Source organism: Teleopsis dalmanni, chromosome 2 (assembly GCF_002237135.1).
Source record: "Teleopsis dalmanni isolate 2A chromosome 2, ASM223713v2, whole genome shotgun sequence".
Taxonomy (NCBI): domain Eukaryota; kingdom Metazoa; phylum Arthropoda; class Insecta; order Diptera; family Diopsidae; genus Teleopsis; species Teleopsis dalmanni.
In genome coordinates this window covers 77,866,953-77,883,548 of record NC_051847.1, presented here as the reverse complement: position 1 = coordinate 77,883,548, position 16,596 = coordinate 77,866,953, and the positions used below count along the sequence as shown (strand labels likewise).

General features: G+C 29.0%; 1 protein-coding gene across 1 annotated transcript; it reads right to left on the bottom strand.

Annotated features, from left to right (window-relative positions):
- Positions 1 to 5: 5 nt before the first annotated feature.
- LOC119674890 (N-alpha-acetyltransferase 35, NatC auxiliary subunit homolog) lies at positions 6 to 3,363 on the bottom strand (the record flags this gene model as incomplete). Its single annotated transcript, XM_038086046.1, has 7 exons — positions 3,166 to 3,363; positions 2,699 to 3,104; positions 2,063 to 2,633; positions 1,820 to 2,001; positions 1,174 to 1,718; positions 628 to 1,111; positions 6 to 128 (listed from the first exon to the last, which is right to left on the bottom strand). Coding segments are annotated over exons 1-7 (2,322 nt in total), but the record flags the coding sequence as incomplete, so codon positions are not given.
- Positions 3,364 to 16,596: the final 13,233 nt, after the last annotated feature.

The window sequence follows — 16,596 nt, the reverse complement described above, 5'->3', positions numbered from 1 at the left end:
ATTATGGGAAAATGACGATGTGTAGAAAAATCGAATTCAGGTTGCTTTTTCGTATGTTTCTGATGGCCTTTTGCTAAGACATTCATAACAACAAAATTTACTCTAGCTACTTGCCGTAAATCCAGAATCTGAAAGATAAATTTTTTATTGATTTTAAAATTAATTATGACGAACGAAACTATTTTTCTTTCGAACAGTAGTAAATTGCAACAACAAAACAAACTATACAAGTACAACCCTTGGTACTCGCAGTCTTAAATTATTTAGGAATCGTTATTATTATTGTTATGGGATGTAGCACTTCGACATTTATGTCTATTGTGTCCGCTTCTGGGTATAGAGTAGGTCTCTAAGCCCTATAGAACCTACTTTACGGAGTTTTATTGACACTTCCGAAAGGGTATACATTGCCAAGAGTCTATTCCGTTTATGCGTTATCGCATTTTACGGATTATGAATCGTTTAATATGAGAAAAATTTCCAAAAAGACCAATGATGGAAATTTTTTGCAATACTAGAAACCACTATATTACATGCTCAGGTAAATATTCAATTAATTAAAAGCAATAAAATTTTGTTGTTGCAATTCACTATCTTATAATATTTTTAGTTGCTATATGTATTAACCTCTTGATCTGGATTTTGCATGTTTTCTAGTATGCTACGTGCTTGATCGAAATGTCGCGCCGCATGTTCATAAATTTCGGATGAATCTGGACGCATCATATGCTCACGTATGCTTTCATATTCCTTATATCGTATACGCGGCGGACTAGATAATGTTTGAAATGGCGCAAAACGACGCGAATAACGTATTTCTTCACTATCAAATTGAGACATTGGCTGTTTTATACGTCCATCTTTGGTCAGTGCACCCATGCCCTTATAAAAACCACCACACATGCTCAATAATGCATGATAGTAAACAATTTCTTGTCGATATGGTTTCTGTTGTTTTTTGTTCTTTTTTGGCTTAGTTTTACGATTTTTTCCATTACCTCCAGATTGTAATCTACTTAATTGTTCGGCATATTCCTCTTGAACTAACCAATTGTTTTCAGTGCGTGTTAGGGCTGATACAATAAAACCAATTAATAGTTCATATGGATACCTATTTATTGAAAAAAAAAAGAAAATTAATAAAAATAAATTAAAAGATGAAATGGTTCCTACCAATATATGTAAATATATTCATGCACTGAATATAATTCCAGTTCGAATCCAGACATCAGATAAAGCATCATTGCACGGAAGCAGTTGTAATGTACCCAAGTTGAGAATTGTGCGCTATACTTGAGTGCTGTGGCATGTGGTTCATTCCCCTCGGCCGCCTTTTCACTAGCTAACACGCTCAAATGCGAGTCCAAACGTGCAGCCTCTACTTGTATTGACTCAAAACTCTCTAAAAATCTTGATAGCTTCTCACGTTGCCTTGCTCTGTTGTAACCGCAAATGCGTATGAATTGCACAAAAGTTGACATGGAGGCACAATAACGAAAGAAAGTTTCCAAATGCATTTGTATTTTGCGATCTGTGGCTAATGCGTGTTTTGGATTTAGTATGGGTGGAGAATTGAATGCTCGCACTGAATCCCAAAGAAAGTCTTTCATGGGTATTGTGCCGAATATAAGACGATCGTGTGACATAAATAATGCCTGTAGAATACTGCGTGAAAGTATACAATTTCCATATCTCCGACTAAAGTCTATGAAAAAATTCTGCGATAAAAAGGAAATAAGAAAAATTATTTTAAACAAAATATTTCCAAGCCATACGTTTAAAATAACAACACTGAACCTCAATATTGATTACAGCTTACCAAAACTGTATAATAATCGCGCATTTTGATTACTTTGCAGGCGTGTTTCAAGTGTAGCGCTACTTCTTCATAAAATTGTATACTCGAATGTCGATCACGTATTTTGACTGTACGTGGAAAGGTTGGCGGTTGACTACGATTGTGTATACGCGATGAGTATCCCATCGGATTTGGAAGATCAGCTGTAAAAAGTTTAATATATAAAATTTATTATCAACAAAAAAAAAGCACAGTCTTAGTTACAGTCTTCCTCTGGTGGTGTGCCTTTGTCAATAGTGCGTTTTATTTGCGGTACCAGCTCTAATGTTGCATTTAAATTTTTATAGATTTCGTTAATGATGGCTTCATCCGGTGAAGTTGATGTTGCAAAGTCGAATAGATATATTGCATGATAAAAATGTCGCATATACCTTAAACGATGCACCACTGGCATGATATCTTCAGGTTGTGCTGAATTTTTATTTTGACGCAATAATTCGTCTTCAGCTTCTTTAATTTGTGTTGTTACCGCATACGGTAATGACTCCTCCGCTGACATTATGGCTAAATTACCATAATATTGAAAATCTTCTTCTTCATTTACGCTGCTTATCACAACAATTTTTTTTATAATTAATACAAGATTCCGTACTGCATAGCAAAAGCTACGTAATGATTTGTCCTTTATTTTAGCTGGCGCATGTAAGTATAGACATGTGAGTAGCACTTGGTCCATTGAGTTACCTTCTAACCAAGATACAATACAAGCAAATAGTGAATCAAAGACACCTAAATATTCTTCTACAGTCAAATTTTCTAATTTTAAAACTCCAGCCTAAAAAACAAAACATTAATATTTGCTTAATTGTAAAATGCAAAAAAATAAAAATATTTATTTACCTCTACTGCGGTTTCGAAAGTGTATGCAGGTTTATCATTTTTATTATAGCCCATGCCCATGTCCATTTTTGGATCCATCATTTCGATAGCTGACATGGCTTCAAGCAGACCAAACATTATATCTTGCGCTAGCTCACCTAAACTCAGTTCATTACATGAATCAAAAAAGTCTTTCGTTATATCGACCCAACCAAATTGTGGATACGTTGGTACGATATCGCTTTGATTATTTGCACGCTGTGAATCACCATCCATATAACCACATTCTTCGGATGACCATTGCCCTCCTTCTGATGTTTCTGATTCAACTGAATCCATTGTTGTTTGATGTAATGGACATGTATTTGATGAGGCTGCTGCAGCTGCAGTGGCCGCAGTCGCTGCATGAAAGTCTGCTTGACCAATGCTAAAAACACTCCAGAATGTTTATATCCTAATATTTGACTGAAAAGCAACATTTTACTTACATGGGATTCATTTATTGCACTGCTTACACTTTCGTTTTATAATTTATGTAAAATTTGGCCAAAATTTTCTTTTAATAAAACATTTATAAAAAATTTATATATCCCAAAATAGTTTTTGGGGTTCAATGACAAAAAAAATTACGAACTGTCAAAATTCATTTGACAGCTGTAGCCATATGGGTAGTATGTAAAAAATTGGCAACGCAAGATGTTGCTGTTAAGAAAGTAAAAATGTTATGTTAACAATAGAAGTAATAATGTTAATATAGAAATAGCTACTGCGGTTTATCATAATTTATAATTAAATTAATTACAAATTTAACTAATAACAGTTTAATCTTATGTATGTGTTGCTATAAACTGAAATTAATACTCTTTTTTTTAATTAAAAAAATACGTGAAATTAAAATTTGAAATATACTTTTACATGTTAACATGATAACTATTATAATTAAACAATATGAGATAGTTCTGTTCTTCCTCTTCTTCTTCTTGTTCTTGAGTTAGTGCTATTACGGGCTTTTACTCTATAATTGTTGGGGGGCTTATCACTACCCCACACTACGCTTTAACTAGGATAAGAAATCATATCATATAGTTCTGTTATTTAACTCCTAAATTATTGCCTCATAATTTAAAGCTATAACTAAAGTTAAATAATTTTAGCTAAGACATTTTTAGAAATTTTAATACTAAAGCTCTTAAATTTCGATGTTTAGTAACAGCTTCATAATGTGGCTTTCGATGCTCTCCATCTACCGCAAAAAAAAATAAATTACTTTATTTAGTTTTAGTCTTAGTTTTATAGAGGTTGGGTGTCAACGGAGCGAAGAACTGCAACTATGGCTGATTGTGTTTCTTTTGGGAGAATTTCACACAAATATTTAAAAATATACTACTGAAATAAGTAATACTACCTAATGTGTCACTTTTAATTACTGTTATGATAATTGTAATATTTTTTTTCAATTATTAGAGGATTTATATAATTTACTTACATCTTAAAACTATAACTAGCTACAACCTCTGGACTCTAGACTTGTTCACAATGGTTAAGATACATACATCTAGTATTTTAAATATTGCTCTACAGCTTGAAGTTTGAGTTCAATAATGTTAAAGTTTAAAGTTCTGAAGTAAGATGGAAGCATAAACACTAACCTTCAACACCACTTCTGTTCATCGTCATTCTTTAACTTCATAAGAATCGTAGGGCCTCAGTAAAACATTAGATATGCAAATCGGTTTGTTATAGTAGTTTCAGTTTGCCAAAAGCACAAAATATGGTTCTGTTGGTGCGGTAGGCATAATTTTATTTATTACATTAAACAATTACTATATTATTATTACTATAAACAAAAATTGATATTAGTTTATAGGTCATAATAATATATAATATAGTTCATATTAACATATATTAATACATAATAATATGAAGTAAATATATATTAATATATATGTCATTGAAGTAGACTCTGTCGGAAGACAGTTGAAGTAAGCAGCAGTATCACACCCAGATGAAGGGTAAGATTAATCATCTACAACAGTACCGGGGCCTGGACTAAATCACACCGATGGAAGTCTTAAATGACTAATAGGAACACTACCTCGATGTAATACTAATGTAGTCGCGGGGTAGAACAAGGTCTCTAGGAATGAAGGAGAGTGGTTTAGTCCGTGAGAGTCGGGCACTCACCTTCCGGGGCGCCGAATTGTGATCAGTGCATAGGTATTCCACGTCTCCTTGCTGCAAAAAAAAATATATATATATATATGTCATTTATAATTTTAATCATGTGGAAGAAAATTGAAAGTTTAGAAAGTGATTACTAATAATAAGATGAATCCACATTAAAATTGACTTTGAAGTATTTGCGAAAATTTATTTACAATTATTTGGAGGTATGATTCTACCACCTATATAATAATTAGATTACTAACGAAGGTTAATTCTATATCTGTATATAAACTACTTATAGAGCTATAAAGGACTCCTTCTTAGAATATTAGTTGGGAATATGGAAAATGTCGCTGAAGTGATTCAGACTAATACCGGAATTGAAATATCTTTAAATTTATTATATGTATCTGTCTTACTTCGGTAATCGAAACGATTTTGGAAGTTACCGCTATAAGCTTCCTAATCTCTATAACATTAAAAGTAATAATATTAAATTTAAGAGTGGAGGCAGTAAGACAGCTGGGATGAGTAGTAAAGCAGATTAAATTTGTAAACTTTAAACTATTCTGAAGAATTTAAGTCTAATGTGTGGGAATATTGACTATTTTTATTTTGAAATAGAAAACTTGAAACCAAATAGTTAGCGGGAATCAAAATTTTAAAAGAACCAATAGTTTCCGCTTAATTTATCGTTACAAATTTACTATGTCCCTTATATAATGATATATATGTAATATAAATTTCAATTGATTAGTTTATATGTAACTAAAATATAATTTTTCAAAGCTCTATTGATAAATTTTTCTACAAATTTCACTCATTTGTTTCTGGAACTGATGAAATAGTTTTTTTCTGACAAAATCTGTGTGAAAAAAACTCATTCACCTATCTCAAAAACTGAGATCGCAATTTGTCTTAAAACATGGACTCACATACTGATATATTAGAGTGGATCACGTTATAAGGGGAAAGATAAAAATAAACTTTTGAATGGGCGCACCCCCTAGGATCTTTAACTAAGCTGTTACCCAAGATCTCCAATTCATTCAAAAAGGTAATTCATTGAAATTTTGAACGCAGTTTTGTTGAAAATGACCAATCATTTATAGTACTTAGCAGAAGAACTCATGGCGGTGGCTTTCTTTAAAACCCAAATGAGCAAAAATGTTAGTAAATCTTTACATGCAGGGACAGTTTTATCCCGCTATCTCAAGAATAAACAAACGAATACAGTTTTTTGTCTTTTGCTATTTAAACTTACGATTTCAAAGAATAAATATATGTAAAAATTTTAATATAAAATATTTAATTATGTTGTGTTTCTTTATCACATTTCAAAATTCGTAAGGTGTACGCAGACTTTATTGGCTATGTGTATATTAATTCATATTATTATTATATTAATATTTATTGATTCAAAAATTTGCACAGCACTTACAAAAGTTATAGAATTTTACTTAAAATCTAAATTGACAATAACATATTTGTTGTGTGTAAGATTGACATCTTAAAAGTGGAGCATATTATTAACATTATTATTTATATAAATTCATCAATAATTAATCTTCTTTAATTTTTTAAAACAGTAACCTATATTTGTATAGGTTATAAATATTGCTACCGTTTAACAAGACTTTAACTTCTTCTTCGCACAGAAGTACTTTATCAAAAAAAATACATATATATTCTCTGAAAATTGGATATACAGCAATAATATGACATACATATGTTTGCTATTTCATGACGATTACACAAAGAATAATCACGTTCAGATATATTAAATTCTCTTCCGTTCATTATAAACAAACCGCCTCTACATTTAAAAAGTAGACACGATATGTGTAGAGTGTTTTCGAAATAAAATTTATGCATAATGTCATATTGCAGCTGTTGGCACATGTTATGAGATCCCGACCTAGCATTCGCAACAAAGGAATCGTGTTCACTCCGTATGTATAAAATTATAATTGTTTTGTGCAATAGTTTAAGGTCCATTCTCCTAAAACTGGTTATTGAAATACCCAGTTCTAAACACATATTTTCCCAATCTTTGGCCCAATATATGCTTTTGTCAATTGTAAGTTCAGCTAGTATTCAAGGAAGCCTTGTGGAGGGGTTATTAAGAATTTTTCTTACATAGGCGAAATGTGTTTGCACAATGTCTATAAAATGCGTTGGTAAACCCAGTTTATATTAATTTTTATTATGCTAGAAAAAACTATTTTTATGCTGTTTATTATTTATTTACATTATAGATTCTTATAGATTCTCATATCTTAATCCCATTATGAATACCGTAATGAACTCTTTTACTATCCTTAACAATTTTTATAAAACATGCTATCCAATATTAGCACTACAACAACAATTATCTAAAATAAAATTTTAATTAAATTAATATATGAATATATATATATATATATATAGTATATATATATATATATGCATTATAATGCATATGTATGTTATTTAGTATTGGAATTGTAACAGAGAGATAGTTATTCAATTAAAATTGATATATACATATATATAGTAATCTTAGATTTTTTTTTTCATAATCGGGGAACTTATCTAAAAGAAATTTAGATCCGGTCCAATTACCGAAAAAACTATAAGTGAAAAATGTGGCCGATTTTTTTCACAACTAAATTAATGATTCATTCAATTTCGTTGTTGAAGAACATATACTCGTAAGCAAAGGCTTTCCTCTGGGTGATATGGTAAGCGTGAGCAGTGAAGCACAGTACCGCAACTCACTGATAACAGCGGGATTTAAATACCTAAAGAGAAGCTGTGATAAATACAAAATATAATGTTACTTATTGTAAGTTGATTCACTATTTTGTTAGTAAATTAATTTTATAATAAATTATAAAAATAATTAATCAAGAATCTTTGATCTCATTTTAATCATACTCGTATCAAGTAGAACTACTCGAATAATGCCTCTGATAATGAACCCTGTTTAACACGTTGCCTGTTATCAGTTCAAAATTTATTATCATGGCATGCTCTTCAATTGATAATTTTAATATTTTTTAATAAGTTTATACTATCGAGGTAATAAAAATTTCCATTAATCAATAAAAAAGTCTGGGCATGATATTTTTTATTCATAATAAACAAAATAATTATGTGTACCGCCCAAATTTTTACATTTTTTATTTAAATAATTATTTTATATTAAATATGATTTTATTGTCAGTTATGATAATCGTGACTATTGTACTTAATAGAAACTATTATATTTAATAGAGAGGTAGTGAAACGTCAGGGTACGAGTTCAATCCTTGTTATTGTTTTGAGTCCCTTGTTATAGGCTTAAAACATTATATCCAGAAATAATTTCAAGACCTCTGATGATGAGTATATGGCAATACTCGAAACAGCTGTACTGTTCGAACCCTCACTTATAATTATTATATATTAAAAATCCCGATATTATTAATATGAAGTCCCTAAGAAATATTTTAAACTAAAAAAGTTTTTTGATTACAGAATCAAATATTATTACTATTTTTTGTGAAACATTAATTTAGTCAAAAATTTATATAAATATACATCATTAATCCAAATATTAGTGATATGGTATAGTAGTTAAAATTGTATAGATAACGCAGTTTTTATAACTTTTCGAAAAAGGGTGTTAACCTTTTAATAATTTGCAAATTAAGGGCAAAGGCCTTAGTAAAAATACTGATATATTTCCAACATAAATAGATCAGACTAAAAATCTTTTTCTTGATAAGACACTGCACTAATACGATACGAACACATTGCAGAGCGTGAAACCGCCTATCTGATCTGGTCGTAGATCCTACGATTAACAGATAATGGATCTAGTATCTGCATTTGACTTTGATTGAATGAGGTGTGAAGTTTTAAGTCAGAAGACATTATGAGCACATATTCGATCTAAAGTCGTATTGTCCCATGTCATATCTCCTAACGAAATTATGTAGTAGCCACAATAATGTATTCGGAGATCTTAAAACAATAGCCTTAAAATAAGAACTTTAAACTAAGAAAATGGACTAATTCGACAAATATTGAAACCATGGGCAGTGTCCATATATCAAATCTAAAGACGTATTATTCTAAGTCATATTATCCTGTGTCATATTTCTAAATGAAATTAGTTTGTAGATACAATAAAGTATTCAGAGATCTTGGAATTAGAGGCTTAGAGTAAAAATATGGTCCCATTGCACAATTATTGAAACCTTATACTCTTTATGTATCAAGTTATAAGTCATATTATCCTGTGCCTTATATCTTGACGAGATCACTAGATACAACAACACATTCGCAGATCTGAAAATAAAAGCCTTAGAGTAAAAAAAATTGATCCATAAGACAACTATTAAAACCTCATACTCTCCACATATCACATCAAAAGTCGTATTATCTGTGTCATATTTTTAAACTAGATCATTAGACACAAACACATATTCGGAGTTCTTAAATTTAGTTTAAAAAAAAACTTAGGTGTCAGCGCTGTCGTAGACTCGTCTAAATCTGATCTAAGCAAAATTTACTATCAAAATCGTTAACTTTGCCGTTTTCGATTGATAAATCTGGTTTAATGTATAACACTAAAGATTAACTTATAACACTCTAGATATTTTGCTAGAGTAGCAAGATTATCCTGAAAATAACAGCTGTTTTTATATGACTTGACAAATAACATGTGATTTGATTTGATATATGTATTATATTTATAAAAAATATAAATATCTACTAACACTAACACTAGAAAAATGTAAGATTACTCTAAAAATGTTCGTTTGGACAATAGAACTTGACAGTTTGAGAGTGAATCTATATTGAATCCAGATTTACCAATCAAAAATGCTATTAATAATCTAGTATTAACGTAACAATTACATGCGCAAATCAATATTTGTTTCTCACTAATTATTTCATAATAAATATTATTTATTACATTAAATGTATGTATTTATAAGTTGATATATAGATATATATTTAATAATTAAATATATATTTATATTCATTTAAAAAGTGTCCAAATCTCATTGTTATACTATGTTCAGACAGTCAAATTTCCTTAATTTCGTAAAAAGGAAATGAAGTTAATTTCGAAAGTGTTCATACTGTCCCAAATTAGGGAAATCATATGTTTTTTGTTTACAAAAATTACATGCTCTAAACACCATTTCTATCTGGGAAATTTTAGAAGTTGATTATTATAACTATGAAGAATGGCATTCAGTATTTTTATTACCTTTAGTGGATTTCATGTACGTGAATTATTATTTTTTACTCTATTTTAAATTGATAACAGTTACAGTTCTTTTCTCTGTATTCAAGTTTAAAAATTTCCCGGTTTTATTAAATTTAACTGTCGATGACATTTATTACAAAAAATGTCTATTTTTCGTTATTTCAACTTATCTTTTGCTGAAAATTTATCTTACGCATAGTTGCATTTGAAATGTTCCTTCATTTCAGCCTTTATTTCAACGAAATTAAGGTCATTTTTCTTAATTACATTCTAACCTCAAAACTGAATTTTTTATGAAAAAACAACTTAATTTCACTGAAACGAAGATGAAATTAAGATTCTTGCGAAATTAAGGTGTGTCTGAACATAGTATTTGTTTCAACGAAATTAATGCAATATTCCTTAATTTCGTTCTAACCTCAAAACTGAATTTTGTATGAAAAAAACAACTTAATTTCACTGAAACGAAGATGAAATTAAGATTTTTGCGAAATTAAGGTGTGACTGAACATAGTATTCATTTCAACGAAATTAAGGCCATATTTCTTAATTTCGTTCTAACCTCAAAACTGAATTTTGTATGGAAAAAACAACTTAATTTTACTGAAACAAAGATGAAATTAAGATTTTTGCGAAATTAAGGTGTGTCTGAACACAGTATTATTAATATATCGTAATTAAGTAACAAAAATCAAGTTACGAGTATATGAGTAAGTGAGTAAGTAAGTTTATATATTTAATAAATAAATATATATTTATATTTATTTAAAGACTATCTAAATCTGATTATTATTAATATATCGTAATTAAATAATAGAAATTAAGTAACGACCCTCGTTCCTGAGTGTTGGTATTGAGTGTATTTTATGTTTTTGGCGCTCTATTATTTGGGGTTGTTGTGTCTGATGGCGGCAAGTTGTGGCATGTAACGGTTTATTCCAAATGATTGTGAGGGGTTGAATTGTTTTGTTTACTATAAATCTGATTCAGTATCCAACGCGTTGCCTCATGGTACAAACGTTCATACGGTAGACAGAACAGAAATAATCCAAGAGTGGCGGCGATAATCAACACAAAACCAAAAACAATATTTCACTTTCATATCAATTCACCGCAATCAGAACAACTCGGGCCGCATCAAAATAGTGTAAGTTTATTTACAAAAACAATAAACAAAAAAACAATATTAAAACTAAAACTAAAATAAAAATAAAAATAAAAATAAACAATAATAAATAATATTTTAAATTAATTGCCATTGGCTGGCGTGTGTTATTCTTGTCTGAAAAATGATTTCAAAATGAATTTGAAACCAAAAAATTTACAGATTAAAGTTGCGCCAAATATTAATAGGCAATAAAAAGAAAAAATTTACAATATTTTAAATAAATTTGTTTGATTTTTAATTTTCAATTTGAAATTATAATATTCAATTTTGTCCCAAAATTAATTTTGTAATAACGAAATTTATTGTGTGCACATGAAACGAAATTTGCTTAAGTTGGCAAAATTTCAAATTAAAAATGAAACTTTTATGTTTCATTTTATTTGCTAATACGAAATACACAGAAAAAGAATAAATAACACAATACAAAAATATTAGAATTGTTATATACATAGTACATACTTACATATGTGTTACATATTTAATTAAAAATAATTAAGCGGAAAATTTAGCATTCAAATTTGGCGCTCAACCGCACGAGCTGTTCTTTTCGCAGCAGTGTGCGGTGCAGTTTTATGCAATTTTGTGGTAAACTGATAGGCGCGTTTCCTCCCATAGAGACCGCACCATGTCAATTAATCCACTGTTCTGTTGCGGTCTCAGTATTTCAGCATTTCAATACTGAAATTTGTGGTTATCCAGTACTTAAATTGTAGGCTTTTTTATATTTCTTTCCCTTGCCTTTCCCGTCAGTCAGTGTTTTTTTTTTTGGTGCGTGTGCTTAACTCTTTAGAGGGTAAATGTAATTTTAATATGATTGACCCATAAAAAATGCTAAAAGTGTCATATAAAGCACCTGAACTCAAGCACGCAATATTTAAAAATAATATTCGTATTATGCCGGTATCATATTCCATTTACATCACAGAATTTAGTTCTATTATTATTTCGATTATTTTTTTTATTAAACAGTGATTATAATTCAATTATTTTTGGATTTCTTAAAATAGTTCTATATTAAATTGATTTTTAACGTCCATTTTGACGAAACTAAATTCTAAATATAAACTATCGTTTTCAATAGAGAGTTTTGTGTCTACTGTTCGACTAATAGTCGAATAGCAGTCAAATAACCAGATAGTGAAATATGGTAGTAGTAGTATTTGATTCATTTATACAAAAACTACTACCAAAACACATCTCTAGCCTACAGACAAATAGTTTTAACCAAAGAAACTAAATTCTAAATATAAACTATCGTTTTTAATAGAAAGATGTTTGTCTACTGTTCGACAAATAGTCGAATATTAGTCAAATAGTAGTAGTATTTGCTTCATCTATACAAAAACTACTACCAAAACACATCTGACAAATAGTTTTGACCAAAGAAACTAAATTCTTAGTTTATATGTATTGTTTTCAATAGAGAGGTTTTTGTCTATTGTTCGACGAATAGTCAAATAGTAGTAAAATAGTCGAATAGAAGTAGTATTTGATTCATCTATACCAAAACTACTACCAAAGCACATCTGTAATTTAAAATATTTTTTTGTGACTTGAATGTTAATAATACAGAGATTTTAATAATAATTATTAGAGAAATTTCGAACAGTAGTGAAATTGTAACAACAAAATTTTTTTATTATTTTTAATTCATTAAATTTTTAACTAGCAATACAGCTGTTTTGAATATTGCAAAATAAATTATTAAAATAATTTTCAAATTAAAAGAAATTGAATAGTTAGTTAGTTACTTAGTGGATGAAGGAAGGAGTCCTCCTCAATTAGCTAAGAAAGCTGTTATGAATCCACAAATCCTCAAAATAGTGGGTAGTAGAGAGAAAGTCAAGCTAGAACCAGCCAGAAGTATTTATAAAGACACGAATCTGGTCAATGCTAATGCTAATGATCGTCGAGATTGTTGAAAGAGGGGGACCCTAGAAACTTAAGTCTAGTGAAGAAATTGAATAGTCAAATAACAATTCGACTGACAGTAATGTGTTAAAGACGTTATTCATTTGATATATCATTAAATTCTAGTACTGGTTCTAGTAGATGTTCTGGAATTATTAAATTGTCAAATTACAGTGATGTCTAAAAGACGTTATTCATTTCATGTATCATCAAAGTCTAGAACTGGTTCTAGTAGATGTTCTGCGAATTATTAAATTGTCAAACTTTAAAATAACATGTTAAGTTTGATTTTTTTTTGTCGTATGTGACGCGTTTTATGACGAAAAGAAAACTAGAAGGGTTCGAACAGTAATTAAGAAACATCAACAAAAATTTAATTAATTTATTGCAATTTGGCTGACCATACAGTTGCTTAAAATATTGTTAAATAAATTTTTGAAATAATGTTTAAATTAAAAGAAATTGAATAGTTCAAATAATAATTTAACTGTCAGTGACGTTTAAAAGACGTTATTCGTTTGTTATGTGAAGTCTAGAACTGGTTCCAGTAGACGTCGTGCTCCATGCGAATAATTAAGTTGTCAAACTTCAAAAATATATGTTATTTCTCTATGTTTTCACAGGATTATCGAATAAGAGTTTAATTCTGTTGTGAGACTGTACAGGAAGAATAAAATTATACTTATATACTGTTCCAATAACCGGTAAACGTTAGAAGGTATCTATCTTCTATAGGTTCTTACTTAAATACCTATTGTCTGCATTCGTTTTATTAAACCGACTCAATAGTTTTGCAGTCGGTCTCTCAGTCCTAAGAGAAATTCTTATAATTACACACTTTAAAACATCTCACTGGTATCACGATTGACACACTTTATAAAGACCAAGTAAATTTTTCTTTCATGAATACTGTTCAACTGCCCTAATGATTACCAATTTTGGCCACTGAAACCCGATAACGGGTTTTGGCCCGACGCATGTACGAATATTACTGAAAGATATTTAGATATATTAGATAATGTCTTTATCGATAGCAAATCATTAGAACATAATTTTGGATTAAAAACAGAGTTAGTGAAGTTTTTGGAGAGTGGAGATTTTGAATACTTGCAAGTGATATTGACATGCGTTTTTAAAAAGTATTCCTGCTGAAGATCGATAACGAGTAATAAAATTCTTGATATACAGCAAATTAGAATCCTAATTTAGGCACATATTCATTCATTAATCATATTAATTGTTAAAGTAATAAATGATCTGCGTATACATATACTCGTAAATAGTGAATATATAAGTACTACATACATTTTAAACGTCAAAGCGAGTTCATAATTTTTTTGATTATTCATCAAAATGAGTTATTTATGAATTAAAATTTATTACAAATATAAGAAATCTATATGTTTATGAAAGATATTTTACGTACTATGAAAAATTTTAACCTAATCAACATAATCAACTTTTTTCCATAAAGTGTTTGAAAAAGTTATTCATAAATTCTAGCAATTGAACCAACTTTATGTTAAGAAAATAATCTATTTAAAAGATAGATGTACTGCTATAAAATTGATGCTATGAACCAAAGCATTGTTGAAAATCGGTAGCATCCATTGAGACGCTGTTCCAAATAAAATATATAAAATTCAGTTCACCCAAGAACTGAAATCAAATAATCATTTATTTTGTGTAAATTTTGCAGATTGAACTTTAAACGAACTTGAAAAGAGTGTTTTTTTCATGAAAGAAAAACATCTTTAGAGATGAACTTAATTTCTAGTTAAATAGTTTCGTAATAAAAAAAAATATTGTCGTGTTTCTAATTAAGGAAATCCACGTGCCGTTCATGACATAAGTTTATAATTACAAAATTAATTAATAATTTACGGTATGAACCATATTTTTTAAGAACAAAAACCCATTGCCCTTATGTCAATAGAGAACGATGCAGAAACCGGATATAAATGAATAAATTAAGATGACTTAAATGTGAAGAATATAAGATTTTAACAAAATAGTGTAACATACAATGCAAAAATATATATCTTTTACTAAATCATTTTTACAAGGCAATGGTATTAGTAAATTACAACTTGATACTTCATACTGCATACTTCATTATTAGAGTAAAAGTGAATTTATCTACAAATAAATGAATCAAAATCAAAATCAAAAATTGAGACCAAATATGCCATAGATAATATTAAAAATAAATTTAGATCCCTGGAAAATCTGAACACCTTTAAGGTTATGTTCAAAAACAACAGGCAATGCAACCTGTGGTCAACATTGTAATATCGTAATTAAAATACTTCGTCTTTTGATTCTGCAGAAGGGGGTGATCCAAATTTATATCAACATTTAATTTTAATTCTTCCTAGATTTAGAATAATTTCTCATATCATTAGATAAGAATCAGGGAAAAAAGAAACTTTTGGGTCTTTAGGAATAATCTATATAATAATCTATATTAGCTATTGGATTATTAAGATTTATTGTATGAGCTCATCATATAGTTACAGTAGGAATAGATGTTGATACTCGAGCTTATTTTAGATCAGTAACAATAATTACTATATGCTATATACTATATGCTATATTAGCTATTGGATTATTAAGATTTATTGTCTAAGCTCATCATATATTTATAGTAGGAATAGATGTTAATACTCGAGCTTATTTTAGATCAGTAACAATAATTACTGCAGTTCAAACTGAAATTAAAATTTTCAGTTAATTAACAACCATTCATAAAACTCAATTAAACTATTCACCTACTACTATGTGAACTATAGGATTTGAATTTTCGTTTACAGTAGGAGGATTAATAAGAGTAGTATTAGCTAATTCTTCTGTTGTTATTACATTAAATGATACTTATTATATTGTAGCTCACTTTCATTATGTGTTATCGATAGGAGCTGTATTTGCTATTATAGCAGGATTTATTTATTGATACCCTCTTTTTACAGGATTATATGTAAATGCAAAACTTTTAAAAAGTCACTTCTTAATTATATATATTCGGGTTAATTTAATATTTTTTCCTCAACATTTTTTAGGATTAGCAGGGATGCCACGATGATATTTTAATTATCCTGATGCTTATACTATATGAAATATTATTTTAACTATTGCATCTACAATTTCGTTATTAATTATTATTATAATAACAATTCATTTTTAAAGTCTAACAAGTTCATTTCAGTCGCCTTTATAGTTTAATCTAACTAGCTGTAAATCATGTATAGACCCCTTAGGTCCTAGAAATATCAATGTGAATTGATTGTCTAGATTTTGTAATATACATTTTTACAAATTTAAAGAGTGTTTAACAGTCTTCTCCTGAAACGGAGACACCAATGCATTTTTTAAAGATTTTTTAAAGCGTGTTTTTAGATGAGATCTTAATGGGATTTGAATTCAGAC